This window comes from Camponotus vicinus, unplaced genomic scaffold (assembly GCF_025532165.1).
Source record: "Camponotus vicinus isolate PSW18456_S1 unplaced genomic scaffold, iyCamVici1.0 SCAF_1, whole genome shotgun sequence".
NCBI classification, from domain to species: Eukaryota; Metazoa; Arthropoda; class Insecta; order Hymenoptera; family Formicidae; genus Camponotus; species Camponotus vicinus.
In genome coordinates, this window is record NW_028141945.1 from 12,102,142 (window position 1) to 12,116,210 (window position 14,069).

The 14,069-nt window shown below is 32.0% G+C and overlaps 2 protein-coding genes across 5 annotated transcripts; one reads left to right on the forward strand and one right to left on the reverse strand.

Moving 5' to 3' along the window:
• Positions 1-3,121: 3,121 nt before the first annotated feature.
• Positions 3,122-11,042, reverse strand: LOC145975025 (endoplasmic reticulum metallopeptidase 1). 4 transcript variants are annotated; one of them, XM_083105176.1, is made up of 16 exons: positions 10,930-11,041; positions 10,192-10,305; positions 9,618-9,991; positions 8,936-9,509; positions 8,125-8,252; positions 7,927-8,058; positions 7,732-7,852; positions 7,336-7,641; positions 7,000-7,229; positions 6,646-6,826; positions 5,716-5,900; positions 5,432-5,587; positions 5,118-5,323; positions 4,915-5,027; positions 4,656-4,831; positions 3,122-4,559 (listed from the first exon to the last, which is right to left on the reverse strand). In XM_083105176.1, exons 3-16 carry the CDS (start codon positions 9,618-9,620, stop codon positions 4,377-4,379), a joined length of 2,694 nt encoding a protein of 897 aa, XP_082961302.1. In that variant the 5' UTR covers positions 9,621-9,991; positions 10,192-10,305; positions 10,930-11,041; the 3' UTR covers positions 3,122-4,376. The 4 variants fall into 4 exon arrangements, with proteins under 4 accessions (XP_082961302.1, XP_082961294.1, XP_082961306.1 ...); XM_083105168.1 differs by having other exon boundaries at positions 10,188-10,305; XM_083105180.1 differs by lacking the exon at positions 10,192-10,305 and having other exon boundaries at positions 10,934-11,042.
• A 308-nt stretch (positions 11,043-11,350) lies between these two features.
• Ttc1 (Tetratricopeptide repeat domain 1) lies at positions 11,351-12,911 on the forward strand. The gene is made up of 4 exons (XM_083105546.1): positions 11,351-11,907; positions 11,995-12,171; positions 12,315-12,500; positions 12,585-12,911. The coding sequence occupies exons 1-4, from the start codon at positions 11,653-11,655 to the stop codon at positions 12,762-12,764; spliced, it is 798 nt and encodes a 265-aa protein (XP_082961672.1). The 5' UTR covers positions 11,351-11,652; the 3' UTR covers positions 12,765-12,911.
• Positions 12,912-14,069: the final 1,158 nt, after the last annotated feature.

Here is a 14,069-nt window from a genome sequence, read left to right on the forward strand (position 1 = left end):
CTTATTCAACTTCGCTTTACTCTTAACAATAAAATAAGAACCCTGTTAATGTAGCGCGCTACGCAATTTTCGCTTTACGATAACTAAAGCTCTCTCCGCTTGTATCAATATGCGATTGCTTAAAGAATCACAGAACACATAAAGATACACTTTCATGTAAATAATATACAGCATGTCCTATTTAAATTGCTCCAGGCAAATATCTTAAAAAATATGCTAAAGATAAATATGATGAAAAAACGTTAAAATCATGTGAAAGTCAACCTAATTTTTTCAAATGAAACGGCTCTAATTTTTTTACATAAATCGATTCTTCGCAATATTCAGTAAAAAGTTATAAGAGTAGAATGGCCAAAAATTGAATAGTTTACAAGATATTTTATACTTTCATTTGACAAATTTATAAATTTATAAATTTTATAAATATATATATTTTATAATTTATAAATTTTATAAATATATATATTTTATAATTTATAAATTTTATAAATTATAAAAAAGTCAAATTAATATACCTATCTTTTTTCTTCCTTCGAGTCAAATAAATTATGTCTGAAACATTTTTTCATATCTTTCATATTTTCCATTTTTGAGATATTTGCCAAGGGCAATTTAAAAATGGGACACTTTGCATAATATTCACAAAAATGAACACACACCCACAGAAAAGATTTCTAAATTTAATGCTATTACACTTCAATCTATCATAAAATAGGATCGATATAGCGCCAATCATATTTTTTATTAAAAAAAGAATATTTTAATCTTAAATAGAAAATTCTTAAATCTAGAATAAAATGATCCTGATACTATCTACAAAAGACGACAGATGCATATCGGTTTCACGCAACTACTGCGAAAAAATTGTATTCTTAACTTAAGAATATGCCACTTATCTTTAGAATATATACCACTAAAATAAGCGCTAAGAGGATACTCTTAAGTTAAGAGGATCTTCTAAAGAGATATATTCTTAATTACACAGAGAAAAATATTTTTTTGGAATTAATAAATTTTGCTGAAGTCAAATAAATTTAATTATTGGTCTAAAAGTTTTTTCCGCCTAATTTGAAATAATCTGTTTAATATTCTGAATCCCAACAAGGAATCCAGATTATTAAATAAATTATTTTAAATTCAACTTGAAATTAAATTGATAAACAGTGATGTCAGAAAGAGGATGCGGCTCAAATGCACATAGAGAACCTGTGTGTGAGCAGGCGTCCTCTCTTCCGCATCACTGCTAAGGGAGAAAAATATACTTTAGATCTTATGTTAATACAAGTCCTTTATATACATTTCATGGTAAATATTGAGTACGAGAAAAATTAAGAGTGGTGTCGCCGCATAGCGGTAAATGAAGAAACATGTCGCGCACACGAAAATCGAGTTGCGGCGTAGAAGTCGCAAATTAAGAATATATTCTTATTTATTAAATGGCGCTAATATCAAATTATTCTAAGTGCAAGAATATATAGCTTAGATTTCTTTATATTATTCTTGTTTCCAGATTATAAAGACAATCTTATTTAATTCGAGAGAGAAGAATAAGAATTATTGTTTTAGTTTTAAAATTGTTTCATTTTTATACTACATAAGATTGTGACCGGATTAAATGTGTCAAGAATATTTTTTGTCTTGTTATTAGAAATCCTTTCTGAGGGTGCATATAAGACAAATTGCAATATTCGGCTATTTTTTTCAAGTCGTTGTAATTAATTACGTACAGCTGCTATTTAAATTGAGATAATTATTGCTTATAACTTTGTGCACACGAATTAAGTAAATATGGATTTGTGCGGTTTTAAAACATTTTTTTTTAGCTAAAAAATTGTAAATCGTGTGTAAGAAAATTAGCGAACAATTGGATAAACAGCCACAATTTATAATAGATACAGATAATTAATGTGAACATAGATGAAAATACGTAACCTAATTAATATTTAATAATATTAACATAACGTAAATAACAATGTAACATAAATTGTGTAACAAACAGGAAACAAACAATTTTATACTACATAATAATATATTACAATAATATATATTATAAATATATTATAAAATATATAATATATTATAATATATTACAAAATATATTATATAATAATATATTATAAAATAAAATATATTACATAAATGTTCTCTCTAACATCCTTTAATATTTGTCTTCACGTTTGATATATTTTACTACTTTGTTACTACAAAATCTTGATTCATATATTATATAAAACTATGATTTTTTTATAACGAAATATGCGCGCGTATTTTTTTTTGTACTATTAATCACTAATATTGATCGATATACTAATATTGATAGAGAACTTTCTCTATTCGCGAAAGATTTCAATGACAAGTTTCGCGCGATATATAATCATATTCGTCGTATATTATAATTTATCAAGTACAATGAATAATTCGGTAAGTTACATAAGAGTAACTTACGGCACAGGCATAAGCGTGTATTTAAGCAATCAGCTGTGTCTCAATGGACTCGTGGTAAAAATTACGTAAGCAGAATATCTCATAGTCTTTTAACTGTTATAGAAATAAAAACTAGGTGTCCCGTTAATCAATTTTATTAAGTAATAGTCTTTATTGTGCTCTCGTGGAATAAATTGATATTAATTGTGAATTATGAAAGAGAAGAGGAAATCGTGTCAAAATCACATTAAAAGAATAATAATTAATTGTCATGTATTAATAGATCTAGTAATAAGAAAGTGCTTCCCAATGCTTTACCCGGAATATATTGTTAAAAGTGCAATAAGATGTCGTAAAATGTGGATACTTTGTATACAAACATAATTATCACATAATTATCTGAAATACTTTTACAGACGAAAAAAATTATTTTTTCACTGAAGAGAAAGTTGCATAAAGAAATTAAGGATTTTAGAATTAAAGATAATCTTGTGATATAAGTCCTCTGTTTATAACTACGGCATAAAGAGATAGCAGATTAGCACCTAAATGCAAAATATTAAACTATTATATAAAAGTCATTAAAAATTACATCAGGATATATATATATATATATATATATATATATATATATATATATATGTATATATATATATATATATATATATATATATACACTCATGTCGTCTCAATTTTTTTTGATACGCTATTATAAATTTCTAAATATCTATCTAATACTAGGAAAAATAGGAATGGTTCATAAATTGATTAGAGCATAAAATGAAAGCTCTTTAAAAAGTCTGATGCTCTTACAAATTTCTCTAAATTCATTACATATAGGTAATCAATACTTAAATCAAAGAATAAAATATAACATGTTAATATTGTGTATGTATATGTGTGCATATGTGTATACACACGCATACACAAATATATTTAGGAAAAAATGTTATTTCTTTGATTACTATTCAAAATATTAAACTTCAAGTATTTAATTTTAGTATCTGAGATAACTTTTGTTTGTCGCATCTAAAGTATTAAGAGATGTAAGTGTAAACTATTATTTACTTGTCATTTATATTGTCTATTTACGAGGAAAGTTTGATGTGATTAACAGCATCGAGCTGTATTTTATGTCAAATAGCAGCTATGGCTGATTAAACCGCGAACTTTCAAACTCGCAAGCTCTAAGGTATTCAAAAGCATAAAACAGTCTGTAAACGGTTCAAACAGTTCTTGTAATAATTCATGCACAATATGCTAATCATGTAATGTTAGTAGCCGATTTATCGCCTGAAATGGTAAATTGAATTAGTATCGATATTTAAATCTGTAGATTTGAAGTGTACTAAGAGAGCGTATATCATGCAATCACAGTTTCTATGTCATCATTTAATTTCTAGATTTTGATTTTTTATTTAATATTTGTCGAAATTATCGAAAAATAGTGCGTAGAATTATTCTTAATCGTGCTTATATGATATGCAATATTACTGTATATTTTTCTACGAAAAATAATAGTAGCTATCACTTTTGAAAGCATTTGGGCAAATATTTTCGATCGTATTATCTTTCTTCTTGTCTCTTTTTCACTCTCTTTCTCTCTATATGTATATATTTATATAATGATAAGATGTTTCCGTATAATTTAAATCTAAATCAACGTCTTACGCTAATTTGACATCGTTTCTGTTAACGATAATACGCTAGTAAAAAATTCATATAAACTCAGAATGAAAACGCTTCGTCGTTTCATTCTTTACTGTATTTCGTTAACGTTTCTCGATATTTTTCGAATGTTGAAATACCTTAAGAAATGTAAAGACTAAATCTAAGTATTCAAGCGATGTTATATAGCCACGTTATTAGGCTGCTTTGTTAAGTCGAGAAATGCTCTATTCTGTAGGACAATATTGCTTTGCATTTTAGTCCACGCTTACCACATCATTATCCTACTGTCGTTCTCGTTCGCAAAATTCCCATGATGTATACGTCGCTGTCCAGGGAGTGATGACAGTCCATGATGGGAATTGCGCCAAAAATTTCTTAAATATTGGAGATCTTTGGTGATTGCCGTGTAAAATGTGTCCGGCTAACGCGATTGACAAGCACGAGCCTTTCTGCGCAGTAGACATCTAGGGGTGCACATAATTTAAGATGATACAAAAGGCTCGATGTCATCCAATGCAATAAAAGAATACACTTTTTTTTTACAAAAATCACAAACTTACATTCAACTCGATAGAAAATGTATATGGCATACAATCTGAGGCACATGCATAATAAATGAAGTAAGTTTCCCTATCGTTCCACATTGGACCTTGTACCGGTTTCTCATCACTCACAGTCCACTTTTCTAAGTGAACACCTTTATATGGAGATAGAATTATGCCTATATGATCAGGACCTAAAAAAGTCAATAAAATGATTTATACTGGCGAATTTTATAGATTGGATAGATAAACATTAATTATTATATTATTATATTACCTGTAACATTAAAGGTAAAATTAACCATGTGCTGTTTTGCAGTCTTTGAAATCATCTCGAGTTTTGTAGGGATACTTATAATCGGGGCAGGTCCAGGAATCCAACTCGTTTTCCTGTAAAAAAAATGCACTTTCTCAATTTCGGTATGAAAAAAGAAATTTGAATTTTATTTTCAAATAATTCTATCAATTTCGATTATCTACCATAAGAAAGTTGTGACTGGCATTAAATATGGAAAACCACAGTATAATTCTTTTTCGCAATCTCTGATTGTTGGCGTCGCGGCAGCCACTTCAGGTACTATTGATTCTACACTGTGAGGACTATTCATATCTAAATTCACTAACCAATATCCTGTACCAGAATATCTAACATTACCATTTACATCATAAAACTGACGTTGAGTATGCTGTAAATCATAGAAAAAGATATATATGTATGATAAATAACAAACTGTTATTTTACATAAAACAAAAAATTTTTTGAACACAAAAAAAAGAAAAAAATTATGTTATACCGCGATCATAAATCGTTCTGGAGCAGGCGATAATGGATCACCACTGTAAGGGAATCCAAGTGGTGTTAAAATTAACACAGCAATGGCAATTAAGAAAATCCCAACTATCACATTTATAATTCGTTCCGCATTCTTTATTAGAAGCACTATTGGCAGCTAAAAATATTGAGATGTCAGTTATATATTATGTTATATACAGTATTGAAAAAATATGTAAAAATTAATAATTTCAAATTTTACACTTCATGCAAATACGATTTATCAATTACTATTAAATATTTTACCGTGAAACTAAACAGCAGGCAGAATAATATTGACAACATATTAGCCACTACAACTTCGGAATTAATACTGCCGCCGGACCTTCCCATTATTGGGATAAAGAGATAGAGAGCACTGAGTGCTAAGTAAAATGACTGTATATAAGACAGGCTCAATGATCCCAAATGATAACAAAGCCATTTCCAGTCTACAACATTTATATAAAAGTATTTTATATTAAATATTTTAGAGAGAAAAACGCTTTTTTAAATCTAGTAAACACTGTTATATGAATGTTATATAAAAACTAAAATGGAATATTACAATATATAAGTGTTACTGATAAGTTAATGGTTAATTATTATTTTCCATTCATAAATGAACATGTAATATAACATATGTATATCGTTGTAGTTGTATTTCATGTAGAAAATTGATCTATATATAATATTAATCATATATATAAAGTTGGTAATTAAATGAGTAAATTATGTGTATTTAATTTATAAAATTCAGAATTTAATTTATATAGAAATTTTGATTTTTTTTGTTTCAAATAAGTAAATAAATTAGCAAATAAATTATTTCCTACTCTCTCTTGTCCCCTTTCCTCCCATTTCAAATAATCCATTTAATATTCTGAGTTCCCTGAATCCTTTATTAGGATTGTATTAGAAATTAAAAACAATGGATATATATTTTAGACCTTTCCTTTATATTCATTTTAATAAAAAAATTGAATATGAGTTAATTAAGTCTAATTTCAATAGCAAAAGAAACATATACATAACAATATAATATATTTTGTTACATTACTGTTGTAATGTAAAATAATATATGCTTTATTACACGTTATATCACTGCATCAAACAGTATTTATTGGGAAAGTGATTGAAATTATTAATATTAGTACTTGAAAAACGATAAAAGAATTATGCTAAAATTATATTTACCTTTCCATTTGCTAAAGAAATAATGCCGCACGATATTTCCAATCGCTGGGATTAAGACCCAGTGCAACGGTATAAAGCCTGATCGTATCTCGAATAAAACACACACGAAAAGAATCGTCATCCATATTATGGCGTACGCGTCACAGTACATTTGATACAAGATCCATGCAGAGCTAACTTCCTGTAAATTCGATTATTCTATTATTCGATTATTCTCTGTAAAATCGACTATTCTATTATAAACAATTTTTTTCACAAATAAGCTTTTAAATTCATTTGTTAATTAATATCCAAAATACACAAGCGTAATCATTTAATGAATGAAATTGTCACAGAACATATCTTATCACTTGCCTTCCTCTGTCTCGATCCGATATGTAAAAATACAATCATCGACACAAAAGTGGTTGGACAGATGTATAAAAAAAATAGCCACGCCGGTCTCGCGTACCAACTCATTACCTTTCCCAGTTTAGTCAGAATCAGGGCGATTAACGTACAGGAAAACATGGACGCCAGCCACGAGACGATGATTATTCCAACGCACATTATCACATGTCTCATGTACGTCCATCTTTTAATATCTATATATTCGATAATTTGATAATATTATTCAGATTTGCTCAAGGAAATGGATATTGATTGAGATCTACTGAAGATTCAATCTAAATAATGATTGTATATTCTTACTTCTACGTGCATTCTGCATATTCAAATAGATAGAGTACCCAGCTATAATTAAACTGGCGATATTAACTGTACTGGCGATGTATTGCGGCCATCTAATCATGAATGCGCCCAAAAAATCGAAGAACACGAGATTTCCCCGTGTGTCTTGCATACTCAAATCTGCTAAGTGATCTTCGAACACTATCCCTTTTGTCAATGCGAGAATATTATCGCCGGTTCGTTGCAAAGCTCCCAGTGGTATCTGATCGACATTATCAAACTTAGTGTGATATACATAGCCATTCTTTGACCATGCAAAATCGACGCCTGTGTGAAATTTTACATGTGGATTAGAAATTTTATATGTAAATTCTTTGTAATAATAAAATAATAAAGAAACAAATTTATAAAACCAACCAGAGACTTTTCCAAAATCTCTAAATATCCGAAAATCTGTATCACCAGGTACAATGCCGCTTTCAAATATTTCCTGAGCTAACGATGACGCATGAGGATATGGCACAGATTTGGCATAAACCTGTGTAAATATGTCACAATGAGAAAGGAGTTTTAATGTTGAGTTAATATAACAGAGCAGATAAGATGACGTACCTCGAGCATCCAAGGATTGTGAGGTCCAGCCTGAAATAATAATTCACGACCACCCGCTCCGCATGCTTCTAGATTTATAAATGTTTGAACTTCTTTTGCCCATGGATGCTGTGTTATAAAGCCGTGAGATGCCTACAAAGTATATTATGAAAATAAAATGCCTCCCTGGATTACTTACAACTATCAAAATTAACATACCTGCAATATATTTTCCTCTGCACCATTAAATAAAAATATAATACTATGCTTCAATATTTTGGGGCTTTGAGTAATTAATCGTAAAATCTCCAGCATTACAGCACAACCAGCAGCATCGTCTGAACCGCCTGAAGTTTTTCATTTAAATAATAATCGTGTATATGCATTAGAAACAGATGTTTTTTTCATATATTGTCAAGATTGGTCAGCGAATGGAACTATGGTAAATTCCGATTTTTATCCAATAGAATAAACTGGTGAAAACTATAAAAATAACTAATATGTAACACTAAAATATTTTTATATAAATTTGATGCAAAAAGAGAAAGAGATCTTTTTGCTTTAATTATTAAATCATACTAATTACCATCATTTATAAAAAATAAAATCCAAATAATAATATATTCTTTTTCAATTCAAATTAATATATAAAATTTTTAAAACAAAATTTTGGGAATGTAAATGTTACTGAATCTTATATTAATTTTTGATTTATATAAGAAAAATGTAATAACAGAATTAAAAATTGTTATCAATATCTGATTCATATTTATCCTTCAACTTTTTCTAATAAAAAACTAATTTATTTGTTATGTTAATTCCTAATCTAATATGGATTTTAGTTTCATTGATGCTTTGGAAACATTCTCTTAATTGCTGAATATTGATACAAAAATTTCCTATTTATATTTTATCATTTTTAAAAGAAAAAAAAACCAGTTTTTCAGAAATATCAGTTTTTACCACTGGCATGAATTATATTCTAGAAATGTAGAACTTTGCCAACCTTGTATCATAATAATTTGTTTACCTGGACTTTCTATAAATGTATCAAAATGACAATTAAGCAGCAAGCTGTGCATCGTAGGCCTGTGAGGTGCGACTTTAACAACAACATTCTGCACGTTTCTATAAACGTTGGTCATGCCATCAAGAAACTTGAGTGGAAATGCACCGCTATGCCTTGTAACATTAAAAACTACTCTGTGATTCTCGTGCGCCGTTTCAATCACTTTATTGATCTTTGTCATGAGAACTAGAGGAGTAATGTTTTCGTTCGCGTAACTCCCGGCGACACGAGGCCCGCACGACGTTAAATTCACAATATGATTGCGAGCTCGCTCAGCTACGAATCTCTCCGGATACAGTCTCTCCTGATCAATGGTGATCGGTTCAGGCAGATTTCTCTCCAAGACGATGATGATGAAAGACACGAAGAGAAAGAACGTGAGGACGAAGAGGAGATGCTGGGTCTCGTTTGGCAGTACGTCTTGCTTCTTCGAGATGATCTTGTTCTCGTAAGGTAACTCGACCGACGTCCTCTTCGCCGTTCGCTGTCTCAGCCTTGCTCCGTCTCTCTGAGACTGGGGGAGAAAAGAGTCTGTCTGGGGGAGGAAAAAAATGTCAGAAATATGTTAGAAATAACAGTGATTGATGAACTTGCGGAAAACGAGCGGAACGTCAAGTCAGCTGGGTTCGCCGAGTAAACTTACCATTTTGCGCGCGCGTTGATGACAGAAAAGGCACTTTTATCGCACCCGCCGTCCAATTTTCTCGCAGATCGAACCCTTACACTGTACTCGATCCCGGTCCCATTCGCCTCATCGGGAATCATATAAACACAGGCCGTGGTTAATTCCTTCGCGCCTCTCGTCCTCGACCCAAGAACGAGAACGACGTGTGGTGCGTCCGATATGTGTTATATATACTTCCCCCTCCCCCGTTTTCCTATCTTCTTCTATCTCCGTCTCTCGGTCGCCTTCTAATTTTCACTCTCCCTCTCTATCGTCCTTTTATCGATCGCTATTCTTAGATTGCCCGGTTATATTTGCGGTGCGAAATAAATTGAATATTCCAAAAAGGGAATCTGCGAGAAAAAGGGAAAAAATATCAAATGTCAGAATCAGCTGTTTCTCTGTCTCTCTCTCTCTCTCTCCTTATTTCGCGCCTCCTAAAGTGACATTCGACGATCGATCAATTTCCTCATCGTCATCGTTGTAAAATATTTACTCTCGCGCGAAGAATAACGTCGTTTTTAGCGCAAATATACGTGTAATACTTACGCACACATGTGAACGCGCCCAAAAATCCTCGTTGGCTCGCGGGTCTTCGAATCTTTCTGAATAATAATCTTAAGAGCCCGGCCAATTTATCGCCTCGTGACCTCGCTCGACATAATTCCTTTCGAACGATATCATGCATCATATTATCGTTAATCAGTTTAATTTATACGGTTACGACACTTCTTCTTCGAAACATGCGCGGAATTTTTTCCGCGCACATAAATTAAGTTTTTACGCGCTTATAAGGCTTGTTTATCTCATCGATTGCGAAAAAAAGAAAAAAAAAAAACGTGACGATTATATCGTGAGATTTGCGCACATTTTTAATTTGTGACAGATGTGAATTTCTGACAGATAAAATTATTCTGTTCCATCTGTCGGAGAAATTTACGAGCTAAAAATGCATGTAATTAATTTTACGAGAAGAGAGAGGAAACATAAAGTATCAAATTAAGAAGAAAATTGAGATGCATGATTTTTGTACACGATATTTTTATATTTTAATAAATGTTAACAAATTGCGAATTTTTATTTCTTTTTCGTGAAAAATAACGATAAAAAATTATACGCGATCTCGTGTCGCGATAATTCAAGGAAACAAGAGATAATCAAATATGCATAATCAGAGAAGATATTCAGAGACGTAAATAAGATATAATTCTTCCCTCAGGAAACCTCTCTCTTTTTTTTTTGAAGGTCGCGCTTTCTTCGACGTGTATTTTATTTCCGCAGAAAAACTTACTCACTGATCCTCCAACTAATGTTTTATGGCCGTCTAATGTTCCGCGAAAATTCTCGTATTTACATGACTATGTAATTTTCAAATCAAAGTCATCGGCTGCGTTCAGCAGAAAAAGCTGCTTTGCAACTGTTCTAAAATTCGTGAGCCTGATTGGTATATGCTCTTAATTTTGACTGGATCTAAGAGCATACACCAATCAGATTCACGAATTTTACAACAGTGCAAAGCAACTTTCCTGCTGAACGCAGCCATCGATTCAAAGATCAACGATGCTTTTTCTCAAACATCGCGTGCCGTCCAATGAACTCGCAGCTTCAGCGGAAGAGCCGCAAGCTCATTGGTCCTCGCGGGTCGAGACACGTGACAGGCAGTTTCCCCTCTTCATCTCCGCGCGATCTTTGCGCCTCTCGCGCCATCTGTATTTAAAAGGCGCAACGTCCTTCTGTCTCCGCCGATGTCGCGATATACATTGCATTTTCCTGGTAATTTAAAAATGCAAAACAGGCGTATTTAAAGGAAGAGAGGAGAAAAAAGCTCGCCAAGGACGGAATCCATTAAATTGTTGTTAAGGATCGACGTGCGAGGTTGGTTAGAAGCGATACGCGACTTATCGTTGAGCGCAGAAGAAACGTCAAGTCAGGGTGAATCGCTTCCGTCGAACAGCTGATTGATCTTGCGTGTTGTGTTTACGCGTCTCCACGTTTCGTTGATGCCGATTTAGCGATGGATAACGCGAGTGACGGATCGAAGGGACTTCAGTCCAACGAGGAGGTCATCGAGGAGCTCACCCGAGATCTAAAAAGTTCCTATATCAAAGTGGACGAGGATGCGGAATCGAAAAACACCACGGATGACTCGTGGGATGTCCTAGATAAGGAGCAAGGTAATAATAGCGCACAAGATGCAGAGCCTTCGGACGATGCAATCGAGGATCTTCTCAAGGACAGAGATCTGTCACTTTCAGAAGCTGAACAGGAGGTACGTTTGCATGTCCTTCCATTATTATACGATTATTATTATTATTATTATGTTAAAATACCATGTTACATTTGTCTACTTTCGCAGGAATTGAAGTGCGAGGCGGAGGGTTTAAAGCAGACGGGGAATGATCTCTTCAAAAACGGCGAATACGTGTCGGCGATATCTCAATACACGCAAGCTTTGCGGATTTGCCCTTTAGCGTATAGCAAAGAAAGATCTATATTGCACGCTAACAGAGCAGCGGCGAAAGCGAAATGTCAGGTACTTGTTGAAAGTAGCTATTGACATATATTGCGTTCGTATCTTCCAGTCATTATTCAGCAAGCAATTATAAGAATTATGAATAAGATGATCTTTCATCCATAAGAATTAAGATATATTTATATAAACCATATTAATTTCAGACAGAGAAGGACTCGGCGATATCTGATTGTACAAAAGCTATTGAATTAAATTCCGCCTATGTAAAGGCTTACATTAGAAGAGCACAATTGTACGAGGAGACGAATAAGTTGGACGAGGCATTAGAAGATTTTAAAAAAATACTAACATTCGATCCTAATCACACAGAGGCTAATCATGCTATTAAGGTAATATACTTGCTTGAAAAATATAGGTATTTGAAACATTATTTACAACAATTTATTGATGTATCAATTATTTCTCTTTCACAGAGGTTACCTCCATTAATTAATGAAAGAAACGAAAAGTTAAAGACAGAAATGTTGGGGAAGCTTAAAGAGCTAGGTAACCTAGTGTTGAAGCCCTTCGGCCTTTCCACAAATAACTTTGAGCTGCAGCAGGATCCCAACAGTGGTGGTTATTCCGTAAAGTTTCATCAGAAACCTATGTAACAAGCTAGTTATATATTTCTTATTATAAGAATTATGGATAAGATGATCTTTTATCCAAGAATTAAGATATATTTATATAAAGCACAATCCTATTATAGATTTCACCCCTAAAAAAATTCACGTAATAAAATATAAGTATTAATAAAATATTCAATGTGATATATTTAAAATCAAGGTTACCCAAATTGGGAGAGGAAGAACATTCCGTTAAATTTTATACATTAAAATATTCGATAACTATTTTCATTATCGTATATATCTAGTGAAATTATATAATTGAAATTTGAAATATTCCTTTGTGTGTCGAGCTACCAAAGGCAGCATACATTGTAAGTTATAATATCGGAAATCTCGCTATATTTGGTGTTGATGTATAACCGGTAGACCGGATATAGCTATGGTTCAATAATAATACGGTGCTATATATATCGCCGATAATTTCAGTCGTTTCAGTTGTATTGAAGTTGAACGACTTTATAATCTCTCGGGGCAACGAACGACTCCGGTCGCAGAGAATCGATAATCGATATTAATCGACAAGATTTATTTATTTATTAAACGGGGCAAAAACTCCCTTTGGTACACAAGAAAGATTCAGAAAAAAAACATCAGTAAGAGCATATAAGATAATTTTTTAAAAAATGGTTAAGACGAACGAAATAAATTTTGAATTAAATTTTCAGTTAATTAAACTTTCAATTAGAAAAATTTAAGTCATAGGATATTTGTAAATAAAATTAGGTAGACTATAAAGTATAAATATTGGAATTAATATGCAAGATAATTTAAGATAATTTATAAAACAATAAAAATTTTAGATAATTTATAAAACAATACGTATCAATATAACATCAATAAAATAATATAAACTTTATGTAATTAAATAACTTTTCTATTAATGAAAATAATATAATTTTTATAAATTAAATAACACACTTTATATTAATGAAAATATTAATCTTCACATTTTATTACATAACAAGAATATTTATATACATCGAAATATCAAAAGGAGCGACTGCTCGAGGGACTTTGCGCCAGTCCTACCTCTCCGTGAGACAGGTGCAACGAACGATTACGAGGAAATGAAACGCCGATATATATGACGTCATCCGATATACGGGGTGTTAGGCGCAAGCGTCCGACGTCATCATCTCGATGGTGAAACGGATAAAGATGCCGTCGAGTTGAAAGCGTAAAATCGAGGGCGCGTAGTCGCGGGAATTTAAATCGCAAATACCATTGAACTCCATACATAATAAGCCATCAAGGAGTGGGGGTGGCAACTTCAGAAAGAAACAGCCA

Bases quoted from the DNA above. Each gene is read 5' to 3' on its own strand.
- LOC145975025 (XM_083105180.1), bottom strand. The intron at 7,853-7,926 runs GTACGTCATCTT...ATATTTACACAG, and splicing joins ACAATCCTTGGATGCTCGAG to GTTTATGCCAAATCTGTGCC. The intron at 6,827-6,999 runs GCAAGTGATAAG...TCGAATTTACAG, and splicing joins TCGGATCGAGACAGAGGAAG to GAAGTTAGCTCTGCATGGAT.
- Ttc1 (XM_083105546.1), top strand. From the start codon at position 11,653: ATGGATAACGCGAGTGACGGATCGAAGGGACTTCAGTCCAACGAGGAG. The intron at 11,908-11,994 runs GTACGTTTGCAT...CTACTTTCGCAG, and splicing joins TTTCAGAAGCTGAACAGGAG to GAATTGAAGTGCGAGGCGGA. The intron at 12,501-12,584 runs GTAATATACTTG...TCTCTTTCACAG, and splicing joins AGGCTAATCATGCTATTAAG to AGGTTACCTCCATTAATTAA.